This window comes from Trachypithecus francoisi, unplaced genomic scaffold (assembly GCF_009764315.1).
Source record: "Trachypithecus francoisi isolate TF-2019V2 unplaced genomic scaffold, Tfra_2.0 Lachesis_group15, whole genome shotgun sequence".
Classification (NCBI taxonomy): Eukaryota; Metazoa; Chordata; class Mammalia; order Primates; family Cercopithecidae; genus Trachypithecus; species Trachypithecus francoisi.
In genome coordinates this window covers 84,490,154-84,516,503 of record NW_022681460.1, presented here as the reverse complement: position 1 = coordinate 84,516,503, position 26,350 = coordinate 84,490,154, and the positions used below count along the sequence as shown (strand labels likewise).

Genomic DNA, 26,350 nt, shown 5'->3' with positions numbered 1-26,350 from the left:
GTGGGGTGGCACATGCCTGTAATCCCAGCTACTCAGGAAGCTGAGGCATGAGAATCGCTTGAATCTGGGAGATGGAGATTGCAGTGAGCCGAGATCACACCATTGCACTCCAGACTGGGCAACAGAGGGAGACTGTCTCAAAAAGAAAAAAAAAAAATTTCTTTCTCGTGCCCTCTCCCAGCATTACCTAAGCATTTTGAGAACAAACTCACTAAGAACAGAGCAGCAGCCCAAGTCTACAATGTAAGCCTTACTTCAAGTTGCCTGATAGAAGATTCTCTCTCATGAATAAGGCGGAGGTCATCCTCTGTAATTTCTTCATCCTGCACCTGCACTTGAGGTTGCGTTTGGCTAACAGAAAAAAATGAATGTGGAAAAAAACAAAGATTGGTATTCAAAACAATGAGATTCATTTCCTATTTAAGATATATTCATTAAATAGGACGTTTTACTCTTCAAAGTCACAGAACCACTCACTTAAAAAACTCTAAGAATATAACAGATACATGAAAACAATTTTATTCATTTTTCACTTCACTTATATCATTATATCTAAGAGGAGTTTAGAGTTATTAATTACTGGAAGCTATGTTTGTCAACTGGGTATTTCTTCTTAGCTGATTTAAACCTCATATCAGGGAAAGTCTATATTATTAATTAAGTCCATAAACATTTATTTGGAAAATTTTATATATTTTATGATAAATACTTTATAATTAAAATTTTTTTTCAAATTTACTCTGTTTTCAACATATAAACAACTTATATTGAAAGCTTTAATTCTGTTCCAGGGGCCTTAATGTATAAACTTTGAAAAATTACCTTCTGATCTGTAAAATGTTTTGTATGTCTTACCTTTCCCAGGATACAAGATTCCTTTCTTTTGAGCTGTCCTCAGGAAAACCGCCCTGAATAATTTAGTAACAGGATGGAATGAGAAGTGGCAAAGAAAGCAAAAATGAGAAAAAATAAACAACACTCATATTTTCCCTAATAATCTAAACGACTTATGTACATGTCTCTCTGTGTGTGTGTGTGTGTGTGTGTGTGTGTGTGTATGTTGTGTGTGTAGAGAGAGAAAGAAGTTCTTGTTCTAATTTTTCAGGTCAACTGCTTCAAGTAATAACATAATTATAAGTAATTTTATATTCTAAGTAGACAAACACTAAACATTCTCAAGGGTCAAATAAGTATTAATGAATAAGAAAACTTGTGATAGTTTGTAAGGGAATTTAAAATTAAATTAATTCAAAATTCTATTGTAAAGCTTCCTTTCATTTATTTTCTCCAGGCTCATGTTCATTTTCAATATTCAGACAACATAGTTGCGCCATTCATCTCCATCATCGTGGTGTAATCCAGGAGGAAAGCGCTTTCTATACTAGCGTGTACACAAACAGAAAGCCTCCGTACCAAGACAATGTGAGAATACTACTCACGGTGTGATCCCTAATCTTTTTTGACAAAATACGTCTCTGTATTTTTATATAATCTGTAATCTTCTGTACAATGACACAGAAAAAAATCACAGTAATATATAATTATCATCTTCTCTAAAAATGGAGCAGAAAAGCATAAAAAATGAATATTCAAGTGCTGATTTCCAAGATATTCACAGATCTTTACGACTTAAAAAATTATGCTACTATAGACTTTGATAGGACCCTTAGGAAGTAAGGGTCATTTCTAGAATGTCTTTTAAAATACTCACAGACACTCTGGAACTGGCTCTTACTCGAGCAACAAACTCTTTCTCTCGCTCAGCAGCTTGCCTCTGAACCTTTTGGAAGTTTGTCAGTGATGCTGTGAACTCTGCCACTAAGCGATCCTTCTGTATTTTCCTTTGACGCTACAGGAAAGAGAAGAAAAAGCCAACTAGAATCTAGCTGTGAAGTAAAACAGTTTGCAGTAGTTGGTTCTTTATTTAATCCTGAAGTTTTCACTTGCTCCTCAATTACAGGGCCTTACGGATTAACTCTCAACAACATTCTGATAGTATGTCAAATACTGAGCATATTTAACTGGAGGCAAAAGACCCATTATGCTGGATTTCTCACCTCAAGTTTTCATGCTGCTAAAAACTAGCTCATTATTTTGAGGCTATTTTAAAGTAATTCCTTTTCAGGCAAATAAAGCCTTATACTTTTAGCTAAGTAATAACTTCCATTAAATAAGCAGGGAAATAAATATGTGCCCCCAGGACACCTCACATCTTGAATGAGCTTGCATGTTCCACACACTCAGCCCCGGAAGGCCAGGAAATAATTACTCAGGAAGCATTTTCTGAGAACTTACTTAATTATGGGTCAGGGCAAATGCATGGAAATAATTTTTGCTTTATTGAACCACAGGATACTACCTGAGCAATTAAATATAGTTTTGTGTTCTGTGAACTAATCTCAAACAGAATTATTTTTGATTTCCTTTCTAGCATAATTTCCTTTCTAGCGTAACAGTTCAAAGATCCTACAACGTATTTGTTTTTTTTCGCATTCAATGCATCAACAATGTGTCTTAAAGCTTGATACCTGTTCACTGGGGGTGGTGGGCAGAGATCCAAACTCTTTAATGTACTTATCTGTTTCTTTGGCAAGCTGGTTAGTATACTGCTGCTTCTGTTGCCTAAAGTGAGAAAACACGCATTACAACCAAAGCACTAATATACTTCTTTAAGCTACAACTCTGCCATTTGAATCAACACTGACAAAGAGTTGTACAAAAATTGCCTTTTCATAAACTGGCTCTCAACTTTCTCTATCAAAAAAATTTCATATCCTATTCTTTGATAAATATTGAGCAAATATTACATGTCAGGTTCTTCACTGACACAGGGTAGGTGAGCTTAGAGAAATCAATATCAATGACCACTTAGAAACACAGATGACTCAAATCAGAGGGAACTTGAAGGAGAGACTGTTGGATGCCTGATCCTTTGTTTGAGATACTGGGGATGTGGCAACCCTTAATCTGCATCTCACACCTGGAAGGTCAGGTGAGCAAGAAAAGATTTGTTGCCTTAGACTTTGCCCAGTTCCCAGATCTAGTTATAACTGGCCTCTCTTATTTCTCTGTGTGAATAGATGCTATTCTCTATATGCTACAGATACTTAAAAAAAAAAAAAAAAAGGTGGTGGTGGCCAGGCACACTGGCTCACACCTGTCATCCCAATACTTTGAGAGGCTGAGGCCGGCAGATCACTTGAGGCCAGGAGTTTGAGACCAACTTGGCCAACATAGCGAAACCCCATCTCTACCAAAAATAAAAAAAATTAGCCAGGTGCAGTGGTGCATGCCTATAATCCCAGCTACTTGAGAGGCTGAGGCAGGAGAATCACTTAAACATGAGAGGTGGAAGTTGCAGTGAGCTCAGATTGCACCACTGCACTTCAGCCTGAGCAACAGAGGAAAACTCTTGTCCCAAAAAATAAAAATAAAAATAAAAAGGAAAGAGACAATATTGATACAAATTTACTATTATTTAAGTTTGCGCTGGAAAAAATAATAGCATTTCCTTGTAAAGGGAAGGAACACAATAAATAAAAGAAGTAAATTATAGTTATCCCTCAGTATCTGCAGGGGATTGCTTCCAGGACCCCTGTGGATACCTAAATCCATTGATGCTCAAGTCCCTGATATAAAAAGGTATATAATTTGCATATAATCTATGCATATCTTCTCATATCTTTAAATCATCTCTAGATTATTTGTAATACCCAATAAAATAATGTAAATGCTATGTAATAGTGGCCATATTTTATAGTTCAGTTTTTGTTTCTTTATTATTGTATTGCTATTTTTTTCTTGAATATTTTTGACCTGCAGTTGGTTGAATCTGGAGACATACGATCTATGGCTACAGAGTGCTGACTACATACCCATATTTTATCTAGCTAGCTTATAAATTGGAAAGATTTCCAATTTGAAAACATGACACTAAAGAAAAAGCTCATATTGTGATGTTTTACAAATTACAACATCAGTACCTCTCATATATTTCATCTCATTTTAAATATGGTCTGGTCACACTTAGGGTCCTTTAAAATAATGAGATATTGTATAAGAATATGCTTAAGAATAGGGATCTGTATTTGGCTGACAAAGGGTAATTAAAATCTGTTTCTATCTCTATTTACCAAATACCCTACCTTTAATGCATTTTTGTAAATCTTTGGAAATCATAATATAGTCAAAGTTTTAAAAAGAAGACCTTAGGCCCGATATGGTGGCTCATGTCTGTAATCACAGCACTCTGGGAGGTTGAGGTGGGGGGACTGTCTGAGTCCAGAATTGAAGACCAGTCCAGGCAACATGGCAAAACACCATCCCCACAAAAAATACAAAAATTAGCCAGGCATGGTGGACATGCCTGTATTCCTAGCTACACAGGAGGCTGAGGTGGGAGAATCGATTGAGCCTGGGAGGTCCAGGCTGCAGTGAACCGTGATCAAGTCACTGCACTCCAGCCTGGGTGACAGCATGAGATCCTGTCTCAAAAAAAAAAAAAAAAAAAAAAAAAAATTCTTAGTGACTACGGATATATATTCAGAATCTTCACTATTAACTCTATGAAAATATTAGAACTATTATGAATTATGTACTTCTATTCCATTTTAATTTAGTTTAATGAATTGTGGTTTGGAGCATTTTTACCATTCTGACACTTACCCACTGTGGAAAAATAAAATATAAATTAGAGATAATTGTAAGTTCTTCAAATTGTACTGCCTAAAAATATGAATTCCTATTACCTATCTTTTAATATCATTCTCTTTGCAATTTTCCCTCTACAGTTAATGTTATTTAGAAGTATCGCTTACTAGATATATGTGACTTGAAATTTACAGCTGTAACAGTACTGAAATAACATTTAAGAGTTAAGTTTTAAATGACACTGGGCAATTCATTAAACCCATAAGAGACATGAACAAAATGGAAACAGTTCTTTTGGTCTATTTCTCTTACTCCAATTCTGTAAGGTTTAAATGAGAAAATATGTAAAAATACTCTGTAAAATCCATAACATACCACAGACAAAATATTATTGCTATGACTGCTGGTCTTCTAACAGCATATTAATTTACTGGAATATGTACTACATAATTCATTATAACTTTTTTTTTAAACGGAAGCTAATGCTCTCTGAAATTCAAGGATGTAGGTATAAACTTGTGGGGAGACAGCTCATGTAGCTGGATATGTACTGGATCTAAACCAAATAAAACTCTGGTGACTGCAGGGATTGCTAGCTATGGAAAGTAAATCACATAAATTGAGATACTGGAGTATAATTTTTCAACGGCTGTCAAAAACAACCTACCTAAAAACTATAAGAAATGCAACTAAAGAAATTCTGCTTTGATAGGGTAAGCCTATCAAAGAATTTTCTTTTCTTTTTTTTTTTTTGAGACAGAGTCTTGCTCAGTTGCCCAGGCTGGAGTGCAGTGGTGTGATCTCGGCTCACTGCAAACTCCACCTTCCGGGTTCAAGAGATTCTCCTGCCTCAGCCTCCTGAGTAGCTGGGACTACAGAAGCCTGCCACCACGCCTGGTTAATTTTTGTATTTTTAGTAGAGATGGGGTTGCACCATATTGGCCAGGCTGTTCTCAGACTCCTGAACTTGTGACCTGCCTGCCTCGGCCTGCCAGATTTTTTAAATAAAAACACCTTCCTACTCCAGACAGGGAAAAATCTACACAAAAGCTTGGTACAAATGTATGGATAAGGTAGCAGGAAAACTCCATTGGTTTTCCATTTTTTTCCTCCAATAAACATAACACTACATACTGTAAAAGCAACAGAATAATAGCAATAGAGTTTTTCCTTTCTCTTTTATTTGTTTAACTAGATACTTACAGCTGTTGCCTCAATTCAGGTGAATCTTGAGGTGTTCCAAGTTGATTCAGAGTTCTTTGTATTTCTACAGCTATTATAATAGAAAATTCATGTATCAATTGTCACAAAAGTTAAGGCAACAGAAACAACGAGTTAAAAATATGTACAAGCAATTGGGCAGTTGAAAACAGACAGAAAAACAAAGATGAAAATAGAAAATATTAACTGGGAAAAAGAATAAACGGTTTACTTAAGTCTAATTAGTAACAAAAATGAATTAATTTTCAAGAGGAAATTGTGTGGGAATATTAACTTGTGGAAATGCACATATGACCCCAAAATACTATCTTCTTCCTTATCCCATCAGGATATTAAATACAATGGCACACAGACTTTAATGCTACTAGCATAAAAATTGTGAGGAAAATAAGTAACGATTACACATTTCATTAGAATATGATATAAATAAGTTATAGTTAATAAATGAGAAAGGAATAACAGAATTAGAAAAAATCATTTTTCAATTATCCATGTAATAACCGATTTTAGCAAGATCATCAAAAAATGCTAAAATCACAGGACATTCACACAACTTAAATTATCACCACACAGATGACATTAATTACAAAAGACATAACTTTATCATATATAAATCTGTTGTCTGAAAACAAATGACCAAATTTAGCAGTGAGAATGGAAAAAATTGACATTATGAACCTTGTGACATGCTGCAGTGAGAAAGTCACAATATGCTCTATGGATTTTTCTTGCCAAAATATTTAACATGAATCTAATCACAAAAAGAAATTAGACCAGTCTAGATTGTGGGACAATCTACGAGATAACTTGCCTGAGCATTTAAAGAAGTCAATGTCAAAAAAGGGAAGAAAAAAGTTGACAAAGACAGGGATGCTTTCTAAATTAAAGAATTAAAATACCCAAAAGACACTGTATGATTTTTGACTGGATTCTGAATCAGGAAAAAGCAAGTACTATAAAAAAAATCGTAGGGACAATTGGAGAAATTTGAATACAGAAAGTAAAAAACACATTAAACAGAAGTTGAAAAATGCCCACAACTGGTGAATCCAGATGAAAGGTTCATTGTACTATACTTTTACATATGTTTTGTGAGGTTTAGAGTACTTAAACATTTTAAAATAAGAAGTGCAGGGCTTAAAAGTCATGTTAAACTCACAATCCGGAAGTCTACGACTATTGCAATTTTTTAAAAAAAAGGCTCTACACAAAAGGGGAGGATCTATACAATTTTATGTGTGTGGGAACATAAATAAAATGTCATGGTACATAAATAAAACGTCAAGTAGAAACAATCTGAAAATCCAAAGAACTCTTACAATCTAACCCCCCCATTCTTTTTATTTAAATGAGTGGTTTACTTATATAGCTTAAATGCTTTAAAAATATTCATTATTTACATGCTCAAGGGAATGATAAAGTATTACAAAATGCAGGATAAGTTTTGGTCACTGGGAATGAAGTAATAAACACTGCTTTTAAGTCAAAGCTGAAAAACAGAAAGACTAGAGAGGAGTCAAAGCATATAGCAACTGTTAGCATTTGGCTAATTTAATAGGAATTTATTTTTGCTTTTTGGGAGTTGATTTTTCCTTTCATAACATGAACGAATTTTGTTTGCTGTGTTTAACTTCTGGCTGCTTGTGATGAGCTATATATTCCCTCTCAACCTCAACAGATTTTCTTGAACTGCCTTATAGGGGCTTTATTTTCTTAAGTGTATTGATAAAACAAACTGTAGTATGGGCATCGATAGACTACTGGCAGGTGTTTATCTCAACTCTAAACGGTTACTGTTCTTTAGGAAAAAATCATAGCAAGTGAGAAAAAATAAATTATTTAATAAATGACACCAGGAAAACTGACTAACCATTTGGGCGGGGAGAAAGAACCCTACCTCCCAGCATATAGCAAAATACATTTTTAATAAACCATTAATTTAAATAGTAAAATTGAAAATATTAAACTGCTATAAGAAATATAAATGTTTTTATCATATGAGCTTATATATGATCTTGGAGTAAGGGACATAAAATATTAGCTAAGGATGATACAAAACTAAAACCCACAGAAGAAAATATTGACAACTTTGACTACATAAAAGAACTTTGTTAAATGTTATATAAAAAATGTGTACATATATCACAAGTACTTATGTAAGTGTGTGTTTATATACACATGGGAGACTGCAGGATATGAAGAGGAAAGAGGTTAAACTACAATGGTAGTTATTTTTGGTAACAGAAAAACAGCCCCCCCAAAAATGGACAAAGGTTATAATCTTGCAATTTACAAAAGCCAAATGTATATATAACAAAATTTCAACTTCACTGATAATTAAATTTTCACATTTCTGTTCAGTAAAAATTATGAAAAGCAGTTGAGGATATAATTGCAACCAAAAGCCTTAAAAACAAAAGGTATAGACTACATAATATATAAGAAAGAGGGAGCAATAGTCAACTAGAAATAATTTAGAAAATGTCAGACAATCCAGTAGAAAAATGGGCCAAGACACGTGTATACCTATGTAACAAACCTGCACGTTCTGCACATGTATCCCAGAACTTAAAGTATAACAAAAAAAAAAAAAGAAAAATGGGCCAAGAATAGGAACTTTAATATTCATGAATAAACCGAATAGCACAAAAAGGACTGAAATGCATATCAATCTTGCAAAGTACAAACAAGTACGCTACATGAATGCTATATAAAATTACTCAGCCAATTAAAGAATTGAGTAGAAATGGATTCTGACAGGCCCAGTGGGTGCCTAGTTCCACTATGTGGTAATTTCCGGTTTCTGAACAGATAACAGATACACTCAGCAACCCCCAGTTCTTACTCATACTCCCTAAGTAAGGGCTCTTATGGAAGAAAGAAATCATTGGAACTCCTTGGGGACCCACTCTAATAAAACAATAAAACCAAGGGCATTATCTGTTCCCTGGGAATTACTCAGAAATGCCACCACAAAGGACAGAAAGAGCAGGGAGTGGACATGCCTCTCATTCCCATTTAACGGGTCTATCTGGAGGATGCAGAAGGCTAAAGCTCATGACAACTAGCAAAAGCTATTCAGGTGGTGACTCCAACTGCAATGTTCCTCAAAATGTGATAGATGTACTACAACAGAGCATCACAATCTCTAGCAACTTGTATATACCTGCTGATATGGCAAATACTTTTTGCTCTATCCTAAAAGACAGAGAACATGAGGAAGGATTTACTATCAATGGGATGGGACATCAGCAAGCCTTCACAGGCTTATCTCATGGTTATGTACACTCTCTATCTCTGTACTACAATTTCGTCGTCAAGGATACGGATCATCTCCTCCTACAGGACACTACATTAGTCCAATAGACTGGTTACATCTGCTTTTAGGACCAGAAAAGCAGGAAGCAACATGTACTCTTAGATGTCTGCAAAACATAAGCAAGCCAGCAGGTAGAAAATAAAGCCATGAAAATACAGGGCAGTGTTTCCTCAGTGAAAAATCTTCGTGAATTAATCTGTAGATAACTGACATACTTCTGCAAAGTGCTTTTCTTTGTAGACTCAAGTACAAATGAGAAACAGACTTTTTAATGCTGCTTCCACCCTTTACTGAATGACCCAAAGGTTACCAGCTTCAGCTTCAACTCCCAAAAAGAAAAGGCCATCCAGAGAGCTCAAGTGGTGGTATAACCAGATCTACAACTTGGCTTTAATGACTCAGCTAATCCAATGGTACACCAAGCCTGTGTAATTTCAGGGCACTGAAGAAAACTAGTAGCAAATCCCAACAGGAAAAACATAGGGGTCCCTCAGAATGTTGGAGCAAAACCATCCTTTTGAGGACTCATTCTGGCCTTGCTACTGAGCCCTGGATAGAGTACACAACGGTACAAAGTAACCAAGCGAGCCAAGCTGTTCACCATGAATTGGGTGTTCTCTTGTTGGTACAGCCTTTCTACATTTTGCTCTACGTATGTCAGTCAGCCTATCCCTCACCCCAACTCCTGAAGCACTTGTTCAGTGAAATAATAAACTAGCAATGGTTGTCAGAACAAAAGCCAGAGGGAGGCTCACCAATATGGATTTCCCCTTACTCAGATGGACATGACCATGGGCATTGCCATACACCAATTTGCAGCAATAGCAATCTCATGTTATACCCTAGTAAATTATTTTTGATTTCTTGTATTAATGTTTTCATTCATCCTTTGGACTTCCCAGATGCATATCCATATGCTCTACAGAGATGATTTTACCCATTTTATTTTCTAATTATCTTTACAAACACTTTGAATAACGTGCTAATTTAAAAATAAAAAGCAAACTAGTGATGTGACGTTGTTGAGGGTTGACCCAGCTAGCTGGTGACAAGATAACTGTGCTCCTTCCGTCTTGGAGGAGGCAGAATTTTATATTCACTTCAATGGTACTACTCTGGGTTCTGTTATGCATCCTCTAAGCACCCACTGCGCCCCCTGTCACCTGTCCCCACTCGCCCCACCCCATGCTTCTACCAGACTCCTAGTCCACCTATTAGTCACAATCAAGGTGTTCCACACACTGATGCTTCTGATCAAGAAATTACAGAGAAAAAAAATTAACGGTGTTCTAAGGACAATGGGATTCACTGCTCTGCCATGCATTCTGTTATCTAGAAGCTGCTGGACTTCTAGAATGTTTATGGCCTACTGAGACTCAATCCTGGCACCACCTGGGAGACAAGCATCTTGGGAAACTGAAGTGCTGTCCTATAGGATTTTTATGGTCCCAAAGAACCAGCACTCCAGGGTGCTGTTTCACCTACAGCCAGAAAGAAACTTCGATTTGGGAAGTAAGGGGACAAAGTGCAGTATTTCACAATTATACCTAATTATCCATTTGTACAATTTTTTCCATCTCTCAAGGTGATTTAGAGACAATATTCAAGTGAGGAAAACAATCGCGTTTTTAAGACTACAACTGGTCATTTAGGTCCAAGGTAGTATGTTGATTGAGGTAATTATTAAGCAGAAGTTGGGGTATGCTCATACACAAGTAAAAGGGAGATGACCTGGAGGGGACCTGATAATGCTGCCACCTACAATCATAAAAGTGAGTACCGCATAGCCTGTGAGCAGAAGCAACAAGGACCCAGGGCTGAAAATCTGGGTTATCCCAAACAGCTCAGGTGCTGAAAGAAAGCAAGAGGAACGTGGAATGGTTATTATAACAGGAAAACAGTAATACAAACTGCAGCCTGTGATCAGCTGTAGAGTGGCAACTGAGGACCTGCCAATATTCTTTCTCTTGCTCTGCAATGTATATATTTAGATATATTAACTGTCTCCTTTCCTATCTATTTCCACCACTGTTATATATAGAATGTACTGTTTGTGGTTACACTGAGACACTGTTCCACAGGCTAAGGGATACTGCTGTTCAGTTTTGCTGAAAGAGAGGAGCGCACAGGAAATCACCCCCTAGATTTGGCATTGGCTACAGGAACTGAATAGACCTGTTTTATCCCTTCTGTGGAAATGGGAAAGGAGTTCTCGTTGTATGAGGGATAGCAGCAGTATGTCAGGCAGGAGCTTTTGTTTTTAAGCTTAGGTACAAAAAAAGGAAGTGTATTCACTGTAGAAAACAAAAGGGATAAATTACGGTGAAATTTATTTTGGGTCACCTAATACCCAAAGCTACTATTACACTGGGATCTTTTTGGTTATAATATTATGACCACTGAGAAGCAGCATCACAGAGCCAGTCTTTGGAGGGGGAAAAAAACTGATGGTCAAAGCAACAAAACTGTTTTAAGATTCTTTGAACATTGCTTACCTTCATTATAATTCAGGTGATTAATAATGAAAGTATTAGTCACTATCACTAACAATCTAGTTATAATTAAAAGCTACATTTACTCTGTGCTTTTGGTTTTGTAGATTTAGGTTTTATAGATACTGCAACTTCTTAAAAATCAAATGCTCTGGCTAACAACCTCCTTGTCACTCTGCAACAATTTTTTAAGATAATACAATGACTCATAAAATGAAGCCTCTTAGAAAACAACCATTATGTTATTGCCTAATAGAATGCATTTAACTAATGAGAGCGAGTTGCTTCTCATGAATAGGATGGAAGACAAGTCCCCCTACACTTATGCAGCATACAATCTAGAAAAGGACAAAAAGAAAGTGCAAACACCATACAAACTCAGAGGGAGCAGCAGCAACAAATGCTATAACAACGTTTCAAACAATGATCTATAATATATGTGTTCTATTGGAGAACAATCCAAAAAGCTGTAATGAAGGTGGCATTTGTTATGGTTTGAAGGGTAAGAAATAGGACATTTCAGTTTGGAGATTCAAACCTCTAATGTCATACTCAGAGATACACTGAAATGATCAGAATACCTATTAGTCACCCTAACTAGAAGGCAAACTTCTTAAAGGCAAAAATTAAGTTTTATTCATTTTGTTATTTCCAGAATTTATCATATTGTTGACCCTCAATGAATAGTTTTATGAGTGAACCATAAAAAGAATACTGGAAAGACCAAAACTTATATAATAATATGTATTTCTAAAACATAAAGCACAAATAAATAGAGAGTTAAGAAAGGTAGTTATGCCCATTTATTATTCACTCATTGATTCATTCGACACACATTTACGGGGCATCTACTATGTACCAGGCACAATGGGAGGGCTGTTGAACGTCAACATTAATTTGATTGTGTTCCTTTAAATTGAGCAGGTCTACACTTGAGAATCAATTAAAGGCATCATCTGATCAGGTGATAAAGGGATTACAGAAACATAAATCTGAAACTACTAAATCAAATTTGGAAGAAATATTATATGGTATTAGTTCAATCCTATTTTATAAACAAAGAAGTTGAGAACCAGACAGAATAACTAACTTGTTCCAACAACTAGAGCTATTTATTAGAAGAGTTAGGGTTAGAATGTAGATTTCTTGGTTTTCAAAAAACTTTTTTCAGTGTGTTAAAAGGACTGAAAGTAAAAGATGTTAAAACACATTATTTCATAATCCAGGTGTGCAACAGTTGACAAAGCAAACAAAGAAAAAATAAGTGTGTCTAGATTGAAAAAGTAAACTGAAGGAGTTGAACTGAGATGTTTAGAGGTTTCCAGCAGTGCTCAAAGTAAGTTTAGGTCCGGCAGTGGATCACAGGGGTCCTTCTTCCAGCTGAAAGTGATCAAGAAAGAAATGCCTGCTCTTTCTCCGGGTTTTATGAACTGCCAAGATTCCAGAGACTTCATTTTATATACAACTAGCATTATCCTCCTACACCAGGGTCAACAAATTATGGCCCGTAGAGCCTGAAACCTGGTTTTGTATAGACTTCCAAGCTAAGAACTGTTGCTACAGTTTTAAAGGGTTAACAAAAAAAAAAAAAAAAGAAAATGCAAGAAAGTCTAAAATGTCCACCCTTTACAGGGAAAGTTGGCCGGTCCTTGTCCTCAATTATTAAACATTACAAAAACCTTGTATTTAAAAACTCAACTTGGCATGTTATTTGAATGTACTATCATCCTTCACTATCCCCAGAGGATTGGTTCCATGCCTCCCTCCATCCACCTCCCACAGATAACAAAATCCACAGATGCTCAAGTTGCTAATATAAAATGGCAGAGTATCTGCATATAACCTATGCGCATCCTCCTGAATATCATCTCTACATTACTTACAATACCTAATATAAAATAAATGATATGTAACTTGTTATAGTGTGCTGTGTTTTATTTGTATTTTTTATTTTTAAAATTTTTCTGAATATTTTTGTTCCACGGTTGGTTGAATCCATGCAGAACCCACAGAAATGGAGGATCTGCTGTAGTCACTACACTGTTAAGTCTATCTAGTAAAATATTTAACAATGTCACAAAATTTCCATTGAACATGCATGCATGTACACTGAGTTGAATTTATTTGATTCTCAGGTTATTCACCCATCATAGGTGCTGGCTTGAGTACTTCATTTTCATCTGTTGCTCTCATAACTAATTTAGAAACAAAACACTTTTTCATTGTTTTGGATAAGCATTTTTATAGCATATTTGCTGCAAAAATATTGTTAGCACTCTATTATTTTATTACTCTCTGGTTTTTGGCTATCTCCTAAGTTCTTCCTCTTCTAGAAGGCATGGATAGTAGGATATGTGGGTTCACAGGATCTTCTGCCACACCACAATTGACCATATTCAAAAATGCTTGAGAAAAATAAGCTTAGAGAAAGGGAGATAAGAGGTTTCTAGTCAGATGACAAGCAGTATGGTGATCTGGAAAAATAAATAATCCTCCTACTTTCTCCCAAGTCCAGTCTGTAGGATTTCACTTCATTATCTAGGCTTAGGTGCTATGAATTTATAGGACAGTCATCTTCTATTTTGATTGGCCTAGATCCAATTAAAGAAAAAAACTCATGAAACAAGCTGCAGTTTTTCCAACCATAAAAAAGAATTATTTAAGCATAAACAGTTTCTTGAAGAAAAGTTCATCTAATGCATACAGATAGGATTAAATCAACATGTGTCTCTATGAGAATATAAAGAAAAAATTATTTTTGCATTATCTACGATTTTGAACTATCTGTACCACTACTCACTTCCACAGACCTGACTTCAAAGAGTATGTTACATTTTTTCATAACAGAAAAAGAATACCATTTCCTACACATCCAAAAATGAGGCACTACTGGGTCATCAAAAACAAAACAGTGTCCCATTTCTGGCTCTTCATCTATAGCAATGAAGACCCATTCTATTCTACATGGATCTGCTGCCATCTAGTGGATTATTTAAGAAAAAAAGCTTTACAGTAAAGAATAGTTTGTCATAAAATTGTAGGCTGAATTTGGTATCAGGGGCTATTAATACATAATGTTACCACCTGTCAGAGTTCACCAGCGAATGGATGCTGTCTGACAAATGAGACTGGCCAGGCTGTGGCGACATGGCAGATCAACCTAACACACACACAGAGTACCTTCAAAGAACTGTCTCCAAATAACTAAGAATAGCTGTCTTCTCTTTTAGCAGAAAACATCTGTTTTCAACATAAAATAACCAACTTGTAACAGCCAAACATAGAAAAAAATAATGGTTAGTAAAATCCCTGGACAGGTGATTTTGAGATTCCAACACAGACTTAGCCACATCACATTGAGGAAGAAGTACAATTGAAGGCTGACCAGCAAGCACAGTTGGAGCCAGAAAGCCTGATTTGGAAACCTTATCTCACTTCTTCCTGGTTGCTGACCCTGGACAATTTACCTAACATCCCCAAGCTATAAATGCTTCAACAGTGAGAAAGCACCTATTTCTCAGTTGTCATAAACTTTAACCAAGAACAATATAGGTAGGCACCGTGTACTGGATATAGCAAGAGTTCAACAGAGTCTGTTGTTCTCTTGAAGGTCAGAAATGAATTAATAAGAATATTCTTATTAACATTGTTTTATTAAAATGCCACTTTACTGAGGTACAACTGACAAAGTGCATATATATAAACTACAGTTTTACAAGTTTGGACATATGTGTACATCTGTAAAACCATCATCACACTTAAGACAGTTATTAGATTCTTCACCCTCAAAAGTTCCCTTGTCATAGTTTGCAATTTCCTCCCTCCTGCATATATCTGTTCCTTCCTCCCTTCATCACTAAGCAATCACTAATATGCTTTCTGTTGCTTTATGTTATTTTGCATTTTCTGAAGTTTTATATAAATGTAATCACGGAGTATTTACTCTTTTTTGAAAAAGTGTGGTGTCTGGCTTAAGTTAGCCTAATTATTTTATGATTCATCCATGCTGTATATATCAATAGTGCATTCCTTTTATTGCTGAGTATCCCACTGGATGATACAACACAACTTGTTTATTCACCTATTGATGGACCTTTGTGTTGTTTCCCGTTTTTGTCCATTACAAACAAAGCTCCTAGTAGTATCTGTCTACAAGTCTTTACATCAGCATATATTTAATTTTTATGTGTGAATAAACAGGAGTAGAATGGCTGGATAGTACAATAGGTGTTACATTTAATTTTCTTAAAACAGCCAAACTATTTGACAAAGTGGTTCCATTTTACACTTCCACCAGCAGTGTATGAAAGCTTCTGTTCCTCAACATCCTCTCCAGTACTTGGTACGTTCAGTCTTTTACATTTTGTCAAATAGGTTAATAGTGGTATCTGTGTGTTTAATTTGTATTTTCCTAACAACTAAGGATGCTGAGTATCCAAACATCCATAGTTGAGATGGTAAATATGTGCTATTTACCATCTGAATATCTTCTTTGTTGAAGTGTCCGTTCAAATAACAATACTGTCTTCTGATGCATGATCAAGGTATATCTTCCCACTTGTACAGGCTTTCTTTAATTTCAGCAATATTTTGTATTGTTCAGTGTTCAAGTATTTCACTTATTTTGCCCCCTAAGTATTTCATAATGTTTGATGTTATTGTAAATGCCAGCTTTTTAAATTTCAAATTTTTATTTTGATTGCTCACTGTCAGTATAGAGAAATACAATTTATTTTTGTACATTGATCATATATTTTGCAACCTTACTAAATTGACTTTTTTGTTCTAGTAGACTTTTTTAAATTGTAGATTCCATCAGATTTTCTAGACATTTATGTCTGTGAAAACAAATGGTTTTAACTCTTTTCCTAATGTGAAGATCTTTTATTTGTTTATATTATCCATCTGCACTAGCTGGATCCTCCAGTACAATTCTGAATAGAAGTGGTGAGGGCAGACATCCCTGTCTTGTTCCTGATCTTATAAAGGAAAGTATTCGTCTTTCACCATTAAGTATGACACTGTAAGTTTTCACAGGTGCTCTTTTGTCAGGTTAAAGAGTTCACTTCTACTCCTAGTTTACTGATAATTTTTGTTAGGAATGGAAGTAGAATTTCTCAAATACTTTTTCTGCATCTAATGAGATAATTATATAGGTTTTCTTTTTAAAGTTTGTTAATATAATGAACACCATTGATTGCTCTTTGAATATTAAACCAACCCTGAATTCCTGGGATATATTCCACTTGTTATATCCTTTCAAAATATTGGTGGATTTGATTAAATTTTGTTTAAATTTTTTGCATTTATGTCATGAAATGAAATTGATATGTAGTTTTTTTTTTTCTGTTTTTTGTTTTGTTTTTTTTTGAGATGGAGTCTCGCTCTGTCACGCCCAGCCTGGAGAGCTGTGGCGTGACCTCGGTTCACTGCAACCTCCCGCTCCCGATTCAAACGATTCTCCTGCCTCAGTCTCCCAAGTAGCTGGTGCCCACCACCACTGCCGGCTAATTTTTTGGATTTTTAGTAGAGACAGAGTTTCACCATGTTGGCCAGACTGGTCTTGAACTCCCGACATCAGGTGATTCACCAGCCTTGGCCTCTCAAAGTGCTGGGATTACAAGCATGAGCCACTGCACCCAGCCTAGTGTTCTCTTCTTTTACTGTCTTTATCTGGTTTCAATATAAGGATTATATTGACCTGATAAAATGAAGTCTTCAATTTTTGAAACAGTTTGTGTACAATTAGCTAAATATTTGATAGATTTCACTAGTGAAGATATTTGAGTCTGGTTCTTTGTGAGAAGGTTTTAAGTTGTAATTTCAATTTGCTTAATATAGAGCTAGGCAGGTTACTGACTTCTTTTTGAGTGAACTTTGATAATTTGTGTCTATCAAGGAATTTATCCATTTCATCTAAGATGTCAACTTTATTGTCATAAAGTTGTTTATAATATTCCCTTAATTGCAGCCACAAAGAAAAAAAAAAAAAAAAACGAGTTCACGTCCTTTGCAGGGATATGGATGAAGCTGGAAACCATCACTCTCAGCAAACTAACACAGGAACAGAAAAGCAAATACTGCATGTTCTCATTCATAAGTGGGAGTTGAACAATGAGAATACATTGACACAGGGAGGGGAACATCACACATCAGGGCCTGTTGGGGGATGGAGAGCAGAGGAAGGAGAGCATTAGGACAAATGCCTAATGCATGTGGGGCTTAAAAACTAGATGACGGGTTAGTAGGTGCAGCAAACCACCATGGCACATGTATACCTATGTAACAAACCTGCACGTTTTGCACATGTGTCCCAGAACTTAAAGTAAAATAAATAAAATAAAAACCATTTCAAAGGAAAAAAAATCCTTTAAATAAATGATAGATTCTGTAATGTACAGAACTGATGTAAATATGTATGGATTTTTACATATAAAAATATGTAGAATCTGTAATAGATCATCTCTCTCACTCCTGATATTAGTAATTTGTTTCTTCTATTTTTTTCATATTCAGTCTGGTTAGAGGTTTATCAGTTCTATTGATCTCAAAGAAATAGCTTTTGGTTTCATTGATTTTTTTTTTCCCTTCGATTTCCACTATGACTGAATTTCCTTTTTCCTGCTGACTATGTAATTTCAGTTGTTTTTACTAAATTTATTAGTGTGAAAACTGAGGTCATGATTTGAGACCTGTCTTCTTTTCTAATGCAGGTATTTAGTGCTCCCTTAAGTACTGAGTTAATACCATCCAACAAATTTTGATATATGATGCTTTCATTTACATTCAGTTCAGAATATTTTCCAATTCCTCTGTTTGGCCTTCTCTTTGATCCACAGCTTATTTGAAATGTGTTTAATTTTCAAACATTTGGGGATTTTCCAGGGATCTTTCTGTTACTGAGTTCTAATTTAATTTCACTGTAGTCAAGGAATAGATCTTGTGTGACTTGAGTCTTTTAAAGTTTGTTGAAACTCTTGCTTAACGCCAGGAATATAGTCTCTCTTAATAAATGTTCTGGGTGCACTTGAGAAAAATGTGTGTTCTGCTGTTGTTGAACAGACTGTTGTATAAATGGCTGTCACTATCAAGGTGATTAGTACTTTCAATCTTCTGTATCCTGATTTTGTATCTACTTGTTCTATCAATTATTCAGACAGGGGTATTGAAAGCCATAGTCGCGGCTTTGTCTATTTTTCCTTGCAGTTTTGTCCGTTTCTGCTCCATGTATTTTGAAGCTGTCTTATGGGGGAGTTCTGTCAGTTTTTTTAAGTGTTCAGCTTCTCATTTACATTTCTTAACTATCTAATGTGAACCATACTTGAGTGCTAATACTTAATAATCTATGATATAATTATAAGAACTACAGAGATGATAAATATCAATTGATACAAGATAGTTATAGCCCGTAATTGGGAGGGAGGAGTCAGCTACTATGTGACAGTGATATGTATCTAGTAGCTGCATATAAGTGACATATTTAAAACAGGACTAGAAAAAAAAACTTAAATATTAAAAGAAACAAACTCTGTTTAGACTCCAATCTTTCCTCGTCTATCAAGCCTTCTATCTTTGTTAGACGGTGGTTTGGAGTATTAAACAAGATGATATAGGCCAGGCGCAGTGGCTGATGCCTGTAATCCCAGCACTTTGGGAGGCCAAGGTAAGCAGATCACTTGAGACCAGGAGTTTGAGACCACCCTGGCCAACATGGAGAAAACCCATCTCTTCGAAAGATACAAAAATTAGCCAAGTGTGGTGGCACATCCCTGTAGTTCAAGCTACTCGAGAGGCTGAAGTACAAGAATAGCTTCAACCCAGACGAGGAGGTTGCAGTGAGCCAAGATTGTGCTGTTGCACTCCAGCCTAGGTGACAGAGGGAGACTCTGTCTTAAAAAATAAATAAATAAATAAATAAATGTATATATAAACATTTTAGAAATGGCATAGATCTTTGTAAGAATAAAAGTACAAGATGGTATTACTAATAAGTCTTGGACAATTAGAGTTAGGATCCAGGTTCTTTATATGGTACAATGTGCAGAGAAAAATGTATCATTAGAAATATCCACGTCTATCTATTTCTTTTATCAAGAAAAAACAAGAAAAGTGTATTAAAATTCTAAAAAGCATATCACAAGTGGAAAAATTTCCTGGAGAATCTGAAGGATGGCTACTAAAACAATTTTGGCTTCTCCCCTCTAGCATTAGCATATCTCATGGTCTGTCTTATGACCTGAAGAGAACACGTGTCTTCTTTGTGAGCAAAAGCACTGATCCAAACTGCAGAGACAAGAAGGGATGAGAAGGGAGATGGAGAAGGATCTTCTAAAGGATGAGTCTCGAGGCTGGAAGCTCAATGGAGAGTGTCCACCCGCAGGGCCCAACTACACTGGCTTCCTGTGCTCCCCTTCCCAGCACAGAATATCCGAAGGCATAGCCCGCTTCCACAAAGCAATCTCAAATTTACAACACATCTAATTTTCACTTTGTCATTGGTTTTCTTCCCAGATACTTTAAAGGTAGAAAGGCATAAAGGCCCAATCAGTGGAAATTTGGGGCATTTTAAAGCTACTGTAGATTAATAAAGGGTTAAATCTGAGGGCACAGTTCTTAAAAATAAAGCACAAAAACAAGTCATCTAAAATTGTATGTAAATAATAATTTGGACTTCTAGATGGCTGGAACATTACAAGCTGGCTCTTTTAGCAAATTTACTCACCCTAACACTTTTCACATGGACCTGCTCAGTTTACCTGCTCTGAGGTAGTCTGGAATCAGAAGCAACAACAGTTCCATGAAAATGTGATTTGTGTAAGAAGCAAACAGGTCAGGACTGGGCAGTGGTGAGGCCCTGCGCCCTGCAGTTCCCCAACCCCGCTGACACAGCTTTTGCCCATCATGATGAGCTCCCTTCCTGTCATCCACTCGAGGGCCCAATAATTCTCCGACTGCTGCAAAAGCAGCTGAACTCTTGTCGCGAGTTCCCCTCTAGTTTACAGGCAGTGATTCCCAAACCTTTTACTTCAGTCATTTCTGATCAGTTCTAAGTGCCAACACATGCTGGCAGCTGTATCTAAAACACTGAAAATCGATTTCTGCTTCTTACAGAAACACAGTAGAAGCATGTTTCTGAATATTCCTCCTTCTTCCCTCCTCAAGGCATATTACAGAATGGGGGAGCAGGGAGAAAAGCCACAAAAATTACATTTCAGAGAAATTAACACAAAATGTGTAAATACGGTCAAATTCTCAAAAACATGTAAATATGGCCAAAAGCAACAGAAAATAGTAGGTCCTGAGCAGGAAGCCGTATGGGTGCGGCGGAGAATAACCGGGGTTGCAGAGCTCCACACTGTCACCAGCAAATCATCAGAAGAGCTGATCCCACCCGAAGCTGGGAATGGGCAGAGAAGCAGGGCTGAGGAGCACCTGGGACTGTGCTGGAAGTGGGAAAAGGAGAGACAGAACAGATTCAGGAGGCCGTGGGCTGCCGACCCTTCTCAAAAACCAGGGGAACACCTTGGAAAGGGGGGTCTGTGCATCTTGGGGCTGATGCAGTGATTGGGATGACATCAGGGATGGAGCAGGAAGCCCTCCTACACCAGGCTAGGTGCTGAGAGGCAGAGGAGGAAAGAAACAGTCCTGTCAGGGCAGCAGAGAGAATGGAGCCCTTGAGCAGAGAAACAGGCACTTCCCTCTCCATCCACTGTAATCTCCTGCCAGGAAAATCAAACTCATTCCATTGAAAAACAAAAAAAATGGGGAGAGTAACCACACAAAAGACTATTTTAAAATGTGGAAAAGAACAGTAAAACTCCCTAAGAGAACTCGCAGCAGGAAAACATGTTGCCACAAAGTGAATATGGTAAAAATTATACCCCAAAATACCCACAGGATTTAAAAAAAAAAAAAAAAAAAAACTCAATGAAGCAATCACAGTTTAAAGGAAGATCACAAGAGAACTCCTCAGAGACGGCCAGATAACATGCATGCACTGACAAACTAGAGACTGGAGGAACTCAGAAAAGAAGGACAAATTCAAAAATAAAGGCCCCATGAAAAGGAGCACAACAACAGACAGACACACAGAACACATCAGTCCCCATGATCACCACCCACTGCAGGGTTAGTCATTTTTGGTTCCTCGGGCCACCCCTCACTCTTCATTGGTTGTAGTTCCTGGCTCACCGCCATTCTGTCCATTATGACTCCTGTCTTAATTTTTTTGTGATTTCAATCCACAGGTTGACGATCCTTCCACCATCCTGGCTGGCCTCCACTCTTTGCACATGTCTCCTATTGAAATGATCCTGTCCTCCAACCTCCCTGAGCCACACACTCCAAGATCCCATCAAACACCTTCTCATTACCAGGAACTATCACTCTTCCATAATCTTGGTTTCAGGCAATCTACTTACAAATCACCTGCATGTCCAGCTCACTCTCCTGGCCCCAACTCCGACCTGCCATCCATTGATCCTGCCACTCTGCCATGTTTCCTCACCTCCAATGTCTTCACCCACTCCCTACCCAACTTAAACTCTGGAGTCAGTCATCATATCCAGACTCTTGCCATGTATCTTAAGCCCCCCTCTCCCTTCTTAACCACTTGACAAAATCTAAAACTCTGGTTGAGTCCAACATTGCACTGCCTCTGCACCAGCACTGCACTCCTCTCCCCGCAACCCTGGCTTCACCCAGAGTAAAAGTCCTTACACCAGCCTGCAAGGCCCTACCTGACCTGGTCCCAACTCTCTCTCCTTCCTCCTCTCCATTCGTCTGAAGGCCAGGGGTGCTTACATCTGACGGCCCATGGACATGCTATTTCCCCATCTAAAATACTCTTTCCCTAGATACTATGGGACACATTCCCTTCCTTCCTTCAAACATGTGCTCAATGAGGAACTCCTCAGTACAGTCCATCCCGACTCCCCATGCACCCTATTTGTCAAATGCAAACCCCTCTCCAGCACGGTGGATCCTTGCCGGTATGTTTTTTGTCATTGTTCCTTTTCGTAACACTTAACATCTCCTTCTGACATATTATATAATTTACTTATTTATTTATTTTATGTCTGTCTTCTCTCACTAAAGATTCACTCCATAAAGGCAGATATTTTTATTTTATTCACTGACAAAGCTTTAGCATCCAGACAGTCCCTAGCACGTCACAGGTGTTTAATAAATACTCACGCAGGGAATGAACATAAATGCACAAGTAACACCCTGGTAAAATATACAGCATGATCCAAATGCACCGTGTTATATGCACCAGACTCTCCTGGGCTCAAATACCAGCCTTGCCACTTAACAGCTGTACAAACTTGAGCAAGTGACAACCACTCCAAACCTAAATTTTCTCACCTGACCAGGGTGACTGGAAGATCAAAAACAACGCACAAAGAAAGGAATAAAAGATACCTAATACAAGGCACAGAGTAAACAATTAAAAATAGTTTAAAAATACTAGCTTATATATCTTCCAGAAAGAGATTACTGAACAAAGCAGGGTATATAGGAAACACCATACAACTAAAATCACTGGATGTACTTGGGCCACCCTGCCCTACTCTCCTCCCATGCCCAGCAGCAAGGCAGTGAACTGGGTATTCACAAATAAGCAGGCCTTGGCTGGATATTTGTTGAAGGCTGCCAAGCAGGAGACTAGGATGGGATCTTGGTGATGTCTGTGGGCATTTTCTTTGACTTTATATGGAATAAAAGGCAAACTATATTAAAGAAGTGGGTGGCCACACTCAATATCATTAATACATAACTTCAAATAATGATCATGATAATGATACTATAATGAGAAAGAAGAGTAGGAAAAATAAATGTACCAAGACTTGCAGAATAATACCTTGTATGACTTTTAGTTTTTCCTAAACAACTAATAGCCAAACAAATTAATAATTGCTTTAAAAAAAAAAAACCCAGTTTGGATTAAGTGTAAAGGGCAATCACTGTTTGACATGGTTTGGCTGTGTCCCCACCCAAACCACATCTTGAACTGTAGCTCCCACAATTCCCACATGTTGTGAGAGGGACCCAGTGGGAGGTAATTGGATCATGAGGGCAGGTCTTTCCTGCGCTGTTCTCATGATAGTGAATAAGTCTCATGAGATCTGATGGATTTATAAAGGGGAGTTCCCCTGCACAAGTCCTCTCTTGCCCGCGGCCATGTAAGAAGTCCCTATGCTCTTCCTTCGTCTTATGCCATGATTGTGAGGTCTCCTCACCCACGTGGAAATGTGACTCCATTAAACCTCTTTTTCTTTATAAGCTACCCAGTCTTAGGTATGTCTTTATTAGCAACGTGAGAATGGACTAATACACTGTTTAATAAAAACACTGTTCAGTAATTGGTCAAAACAACAAAAAGGGATCAAACTGACGAGGGTGATGATTGCCAAAATCACTACAGGAAACCAAAACTAAATGCCAAGCCTAACTCATACTGTTCGATTCCTACTTCAGCACCAAATCAACCAAAATGTACAGAGGGATAGCCTCACAGGGCAGCTGAGAGGCCACTACACAACTAACGAATACGTGTAATCAAAGAGAAGCTACCCTGTCACACAATTACTGAGCATAGATTATGTTGGAAAAAAACTAATAATTATGATAGAAATTCTTTTTTTTTTTTTTTTTGAGACGGAGTCTCGCTCTGTCACCCGGGCTGGAGTGCAGTGGCCGGATCTCAGCTCACTGCAAGCTCCACCTCCCGGGTTTATGCCATTCTCCTGCCTCAGCCTCCCGAGTAGCTGGGACTACAGGCGCCCACCACCTCGCCCAGCTAGTTTTTTTTTTGTATTTTTTTTTTTAGTAGAGACGGGGTTTCACCACGTTAGCCAGGATGGTCTCAATCTCCTGACCTCGTGATCCGCCCGTCTCGGCCTCCCAAAGTGCTGGGATTACAGGCTTGAGCCACCGCGCCCAGCCAGAAATTCTTAAACAAATGTAGTATCAAAACAGACATATGGGGATTTTTATCACATGGTCACCATGACACTTTATCTACAGAGAACTCAGAGGAGTCATTTGTGGAGGCAACACAAATGGTTAAGTTCTCAGGTTTTTAAACATATACACCTAGGACAAAATGTCTGTTAATGGAGAATTAATTAAATGATGCATGGCATAACCACATAAAAAAGTAAGCAACCAATAAGAAGAGAAAAAAAAGTAAGCACCAAGAAACCTGTATAGTGTGATCTCAATTTCATTAAAAAAATGAAAGAATAAAATTATGTGTAAATACTTTTGTAGCCAAGATATATTAAGCTCTTTATCTCTGGGGGCCAAGATTTTAGCAGGAAAGTCAAAAAATAAGTAAACACTAACAGTACTTTAATTTACTGATAAAAGGCATTATAAAAACAAAACAGGTTAATGAGACAAAGAATGACTGGAGGAAGCAAAACAATAAGGCAAGGAAGACATTGCTAAGGAAGCGAGCTTTGGGCCCTGAGACCTGAATGCCGGAAAGGAACCAGTTACACGCAGATCTGGGAAGATGTCTGAAGCAGAAGAAGAGCAAGTGCAAAGGCCCAGAGGTGAGGATGAGCTGACTGTTCACTAAGCAGAAAGAAGATCTACCTGGTGGAATGTGGAGCAGCAGAGCAGCACCATGGGACAGAGTGATAGTTGACAAGTAGGGGCAGGGATCAGATCTTGGGGATATCGTGGGGCATGGTGGGGATTTATATCTGATTATAAAAGCCACAGAAGTAACTGTTGCCTTTCAAGCTATAGGATGACATGATTAGATTTATAGTTTTACAAGTTTACCTTGGCAACTATTTGGAGAAGACTGAAATAGGCGGGAATGGAAGTGAGGAGAAGAATTTGGAGACTGCAGTCATTCAAAGAAATAGCAGCAGCTTGGGCATATGTGATAATGGCAGAGATGGAGAGACACAGATTTGACCAGCAGAACCACTAAGATTTACACTTATATTGAATACAGGGAATGAAGACATCCACTACTATGGTTTGGGGTTGGAACCAAGGGTAAGAAAGTTCACGTTCAGGGCAGAAGCATGTGTATGGTTCACAGATAGGAGAGTGAGGGATAAAGCTCCCTGAAGCATCCTGGAGCCACATCTTAAAGATTTAGTTCATAAAACAAAGAATTCACTCACATCTGGCCATAAACACCATGTTCAGTCATATAGGAAAAGTCACTGAAGAGAAGAAAAGTTGTCATACTGTTAAAATTTCCTTGGATAAGATATTAACCTTCACATCTATCTCTGCTTTATGTCAGCATGTTAGGCATGAAGAAAATCACATGGAAATAAAAACTACTGAAGCTTTTCTCCTCCAAGGCAGGGAAAAAAAACCACCCACCACATATTTTCAGATGTGCGATCTGAGACATAAATAGCTCAAACAGCATTTTAGGAAGGGGGAAGGGACAATTTTTCAACTCTTTTTCCTCAAATAAACTGCCTTTCCATCCCACCAACAGACTACCCCGAAAAAAAGGAAACATTCTTAATTCCTGAGTAAATATACGGTTCCAATAAGTTTATTAATTTCTCAGGACTGGAGCTCCTTTTTTAAAAAAATATTTTCCCTGGCACAAAAAAAAAAAAAAAGCTGATAATATTAGCTTCCCTTTTGTGCAGTCATGTGTTAAAATGCAAAAACAAGTGTC

General features: G+C 37.3%; 1 protein-coding gene across 2 annotated transcripts in view; it reads right to left on the bottom strand.

The window, feature by feature from the left end:
• Positions 1-26,350, bottom strand: part of STX7 (syntaxin 7) — a 55,679-nt gene that overhangs the window by 12,265 nt on the left and 17,064 nt on the right. For both annotated transcript variants that reach the window (XM_033235436.1, XM_033235437.1), the window contains exons 3-7: positions 5,854-5,923; positions 2,529-2,622; positions 1,712-1,849; positions 856-908; positions 255-351 (exon numbers count right to left, since the gene is read on the bottom strand). In XM_033235436.1, the coding sequence (XP_033091327.1) occupies positions 255-351; positions 856-908; positions 1,712-1,849; positions 2,529-2,622; positions 5,854-5,923 (452 nt within the window). The remainder of the gene's footprint in view (positions 1-254; positions 352-855; positions 909-1,711; positions 1,850-2,528; positions 2,623-5,853; positions 5,924-26,350) is intronic.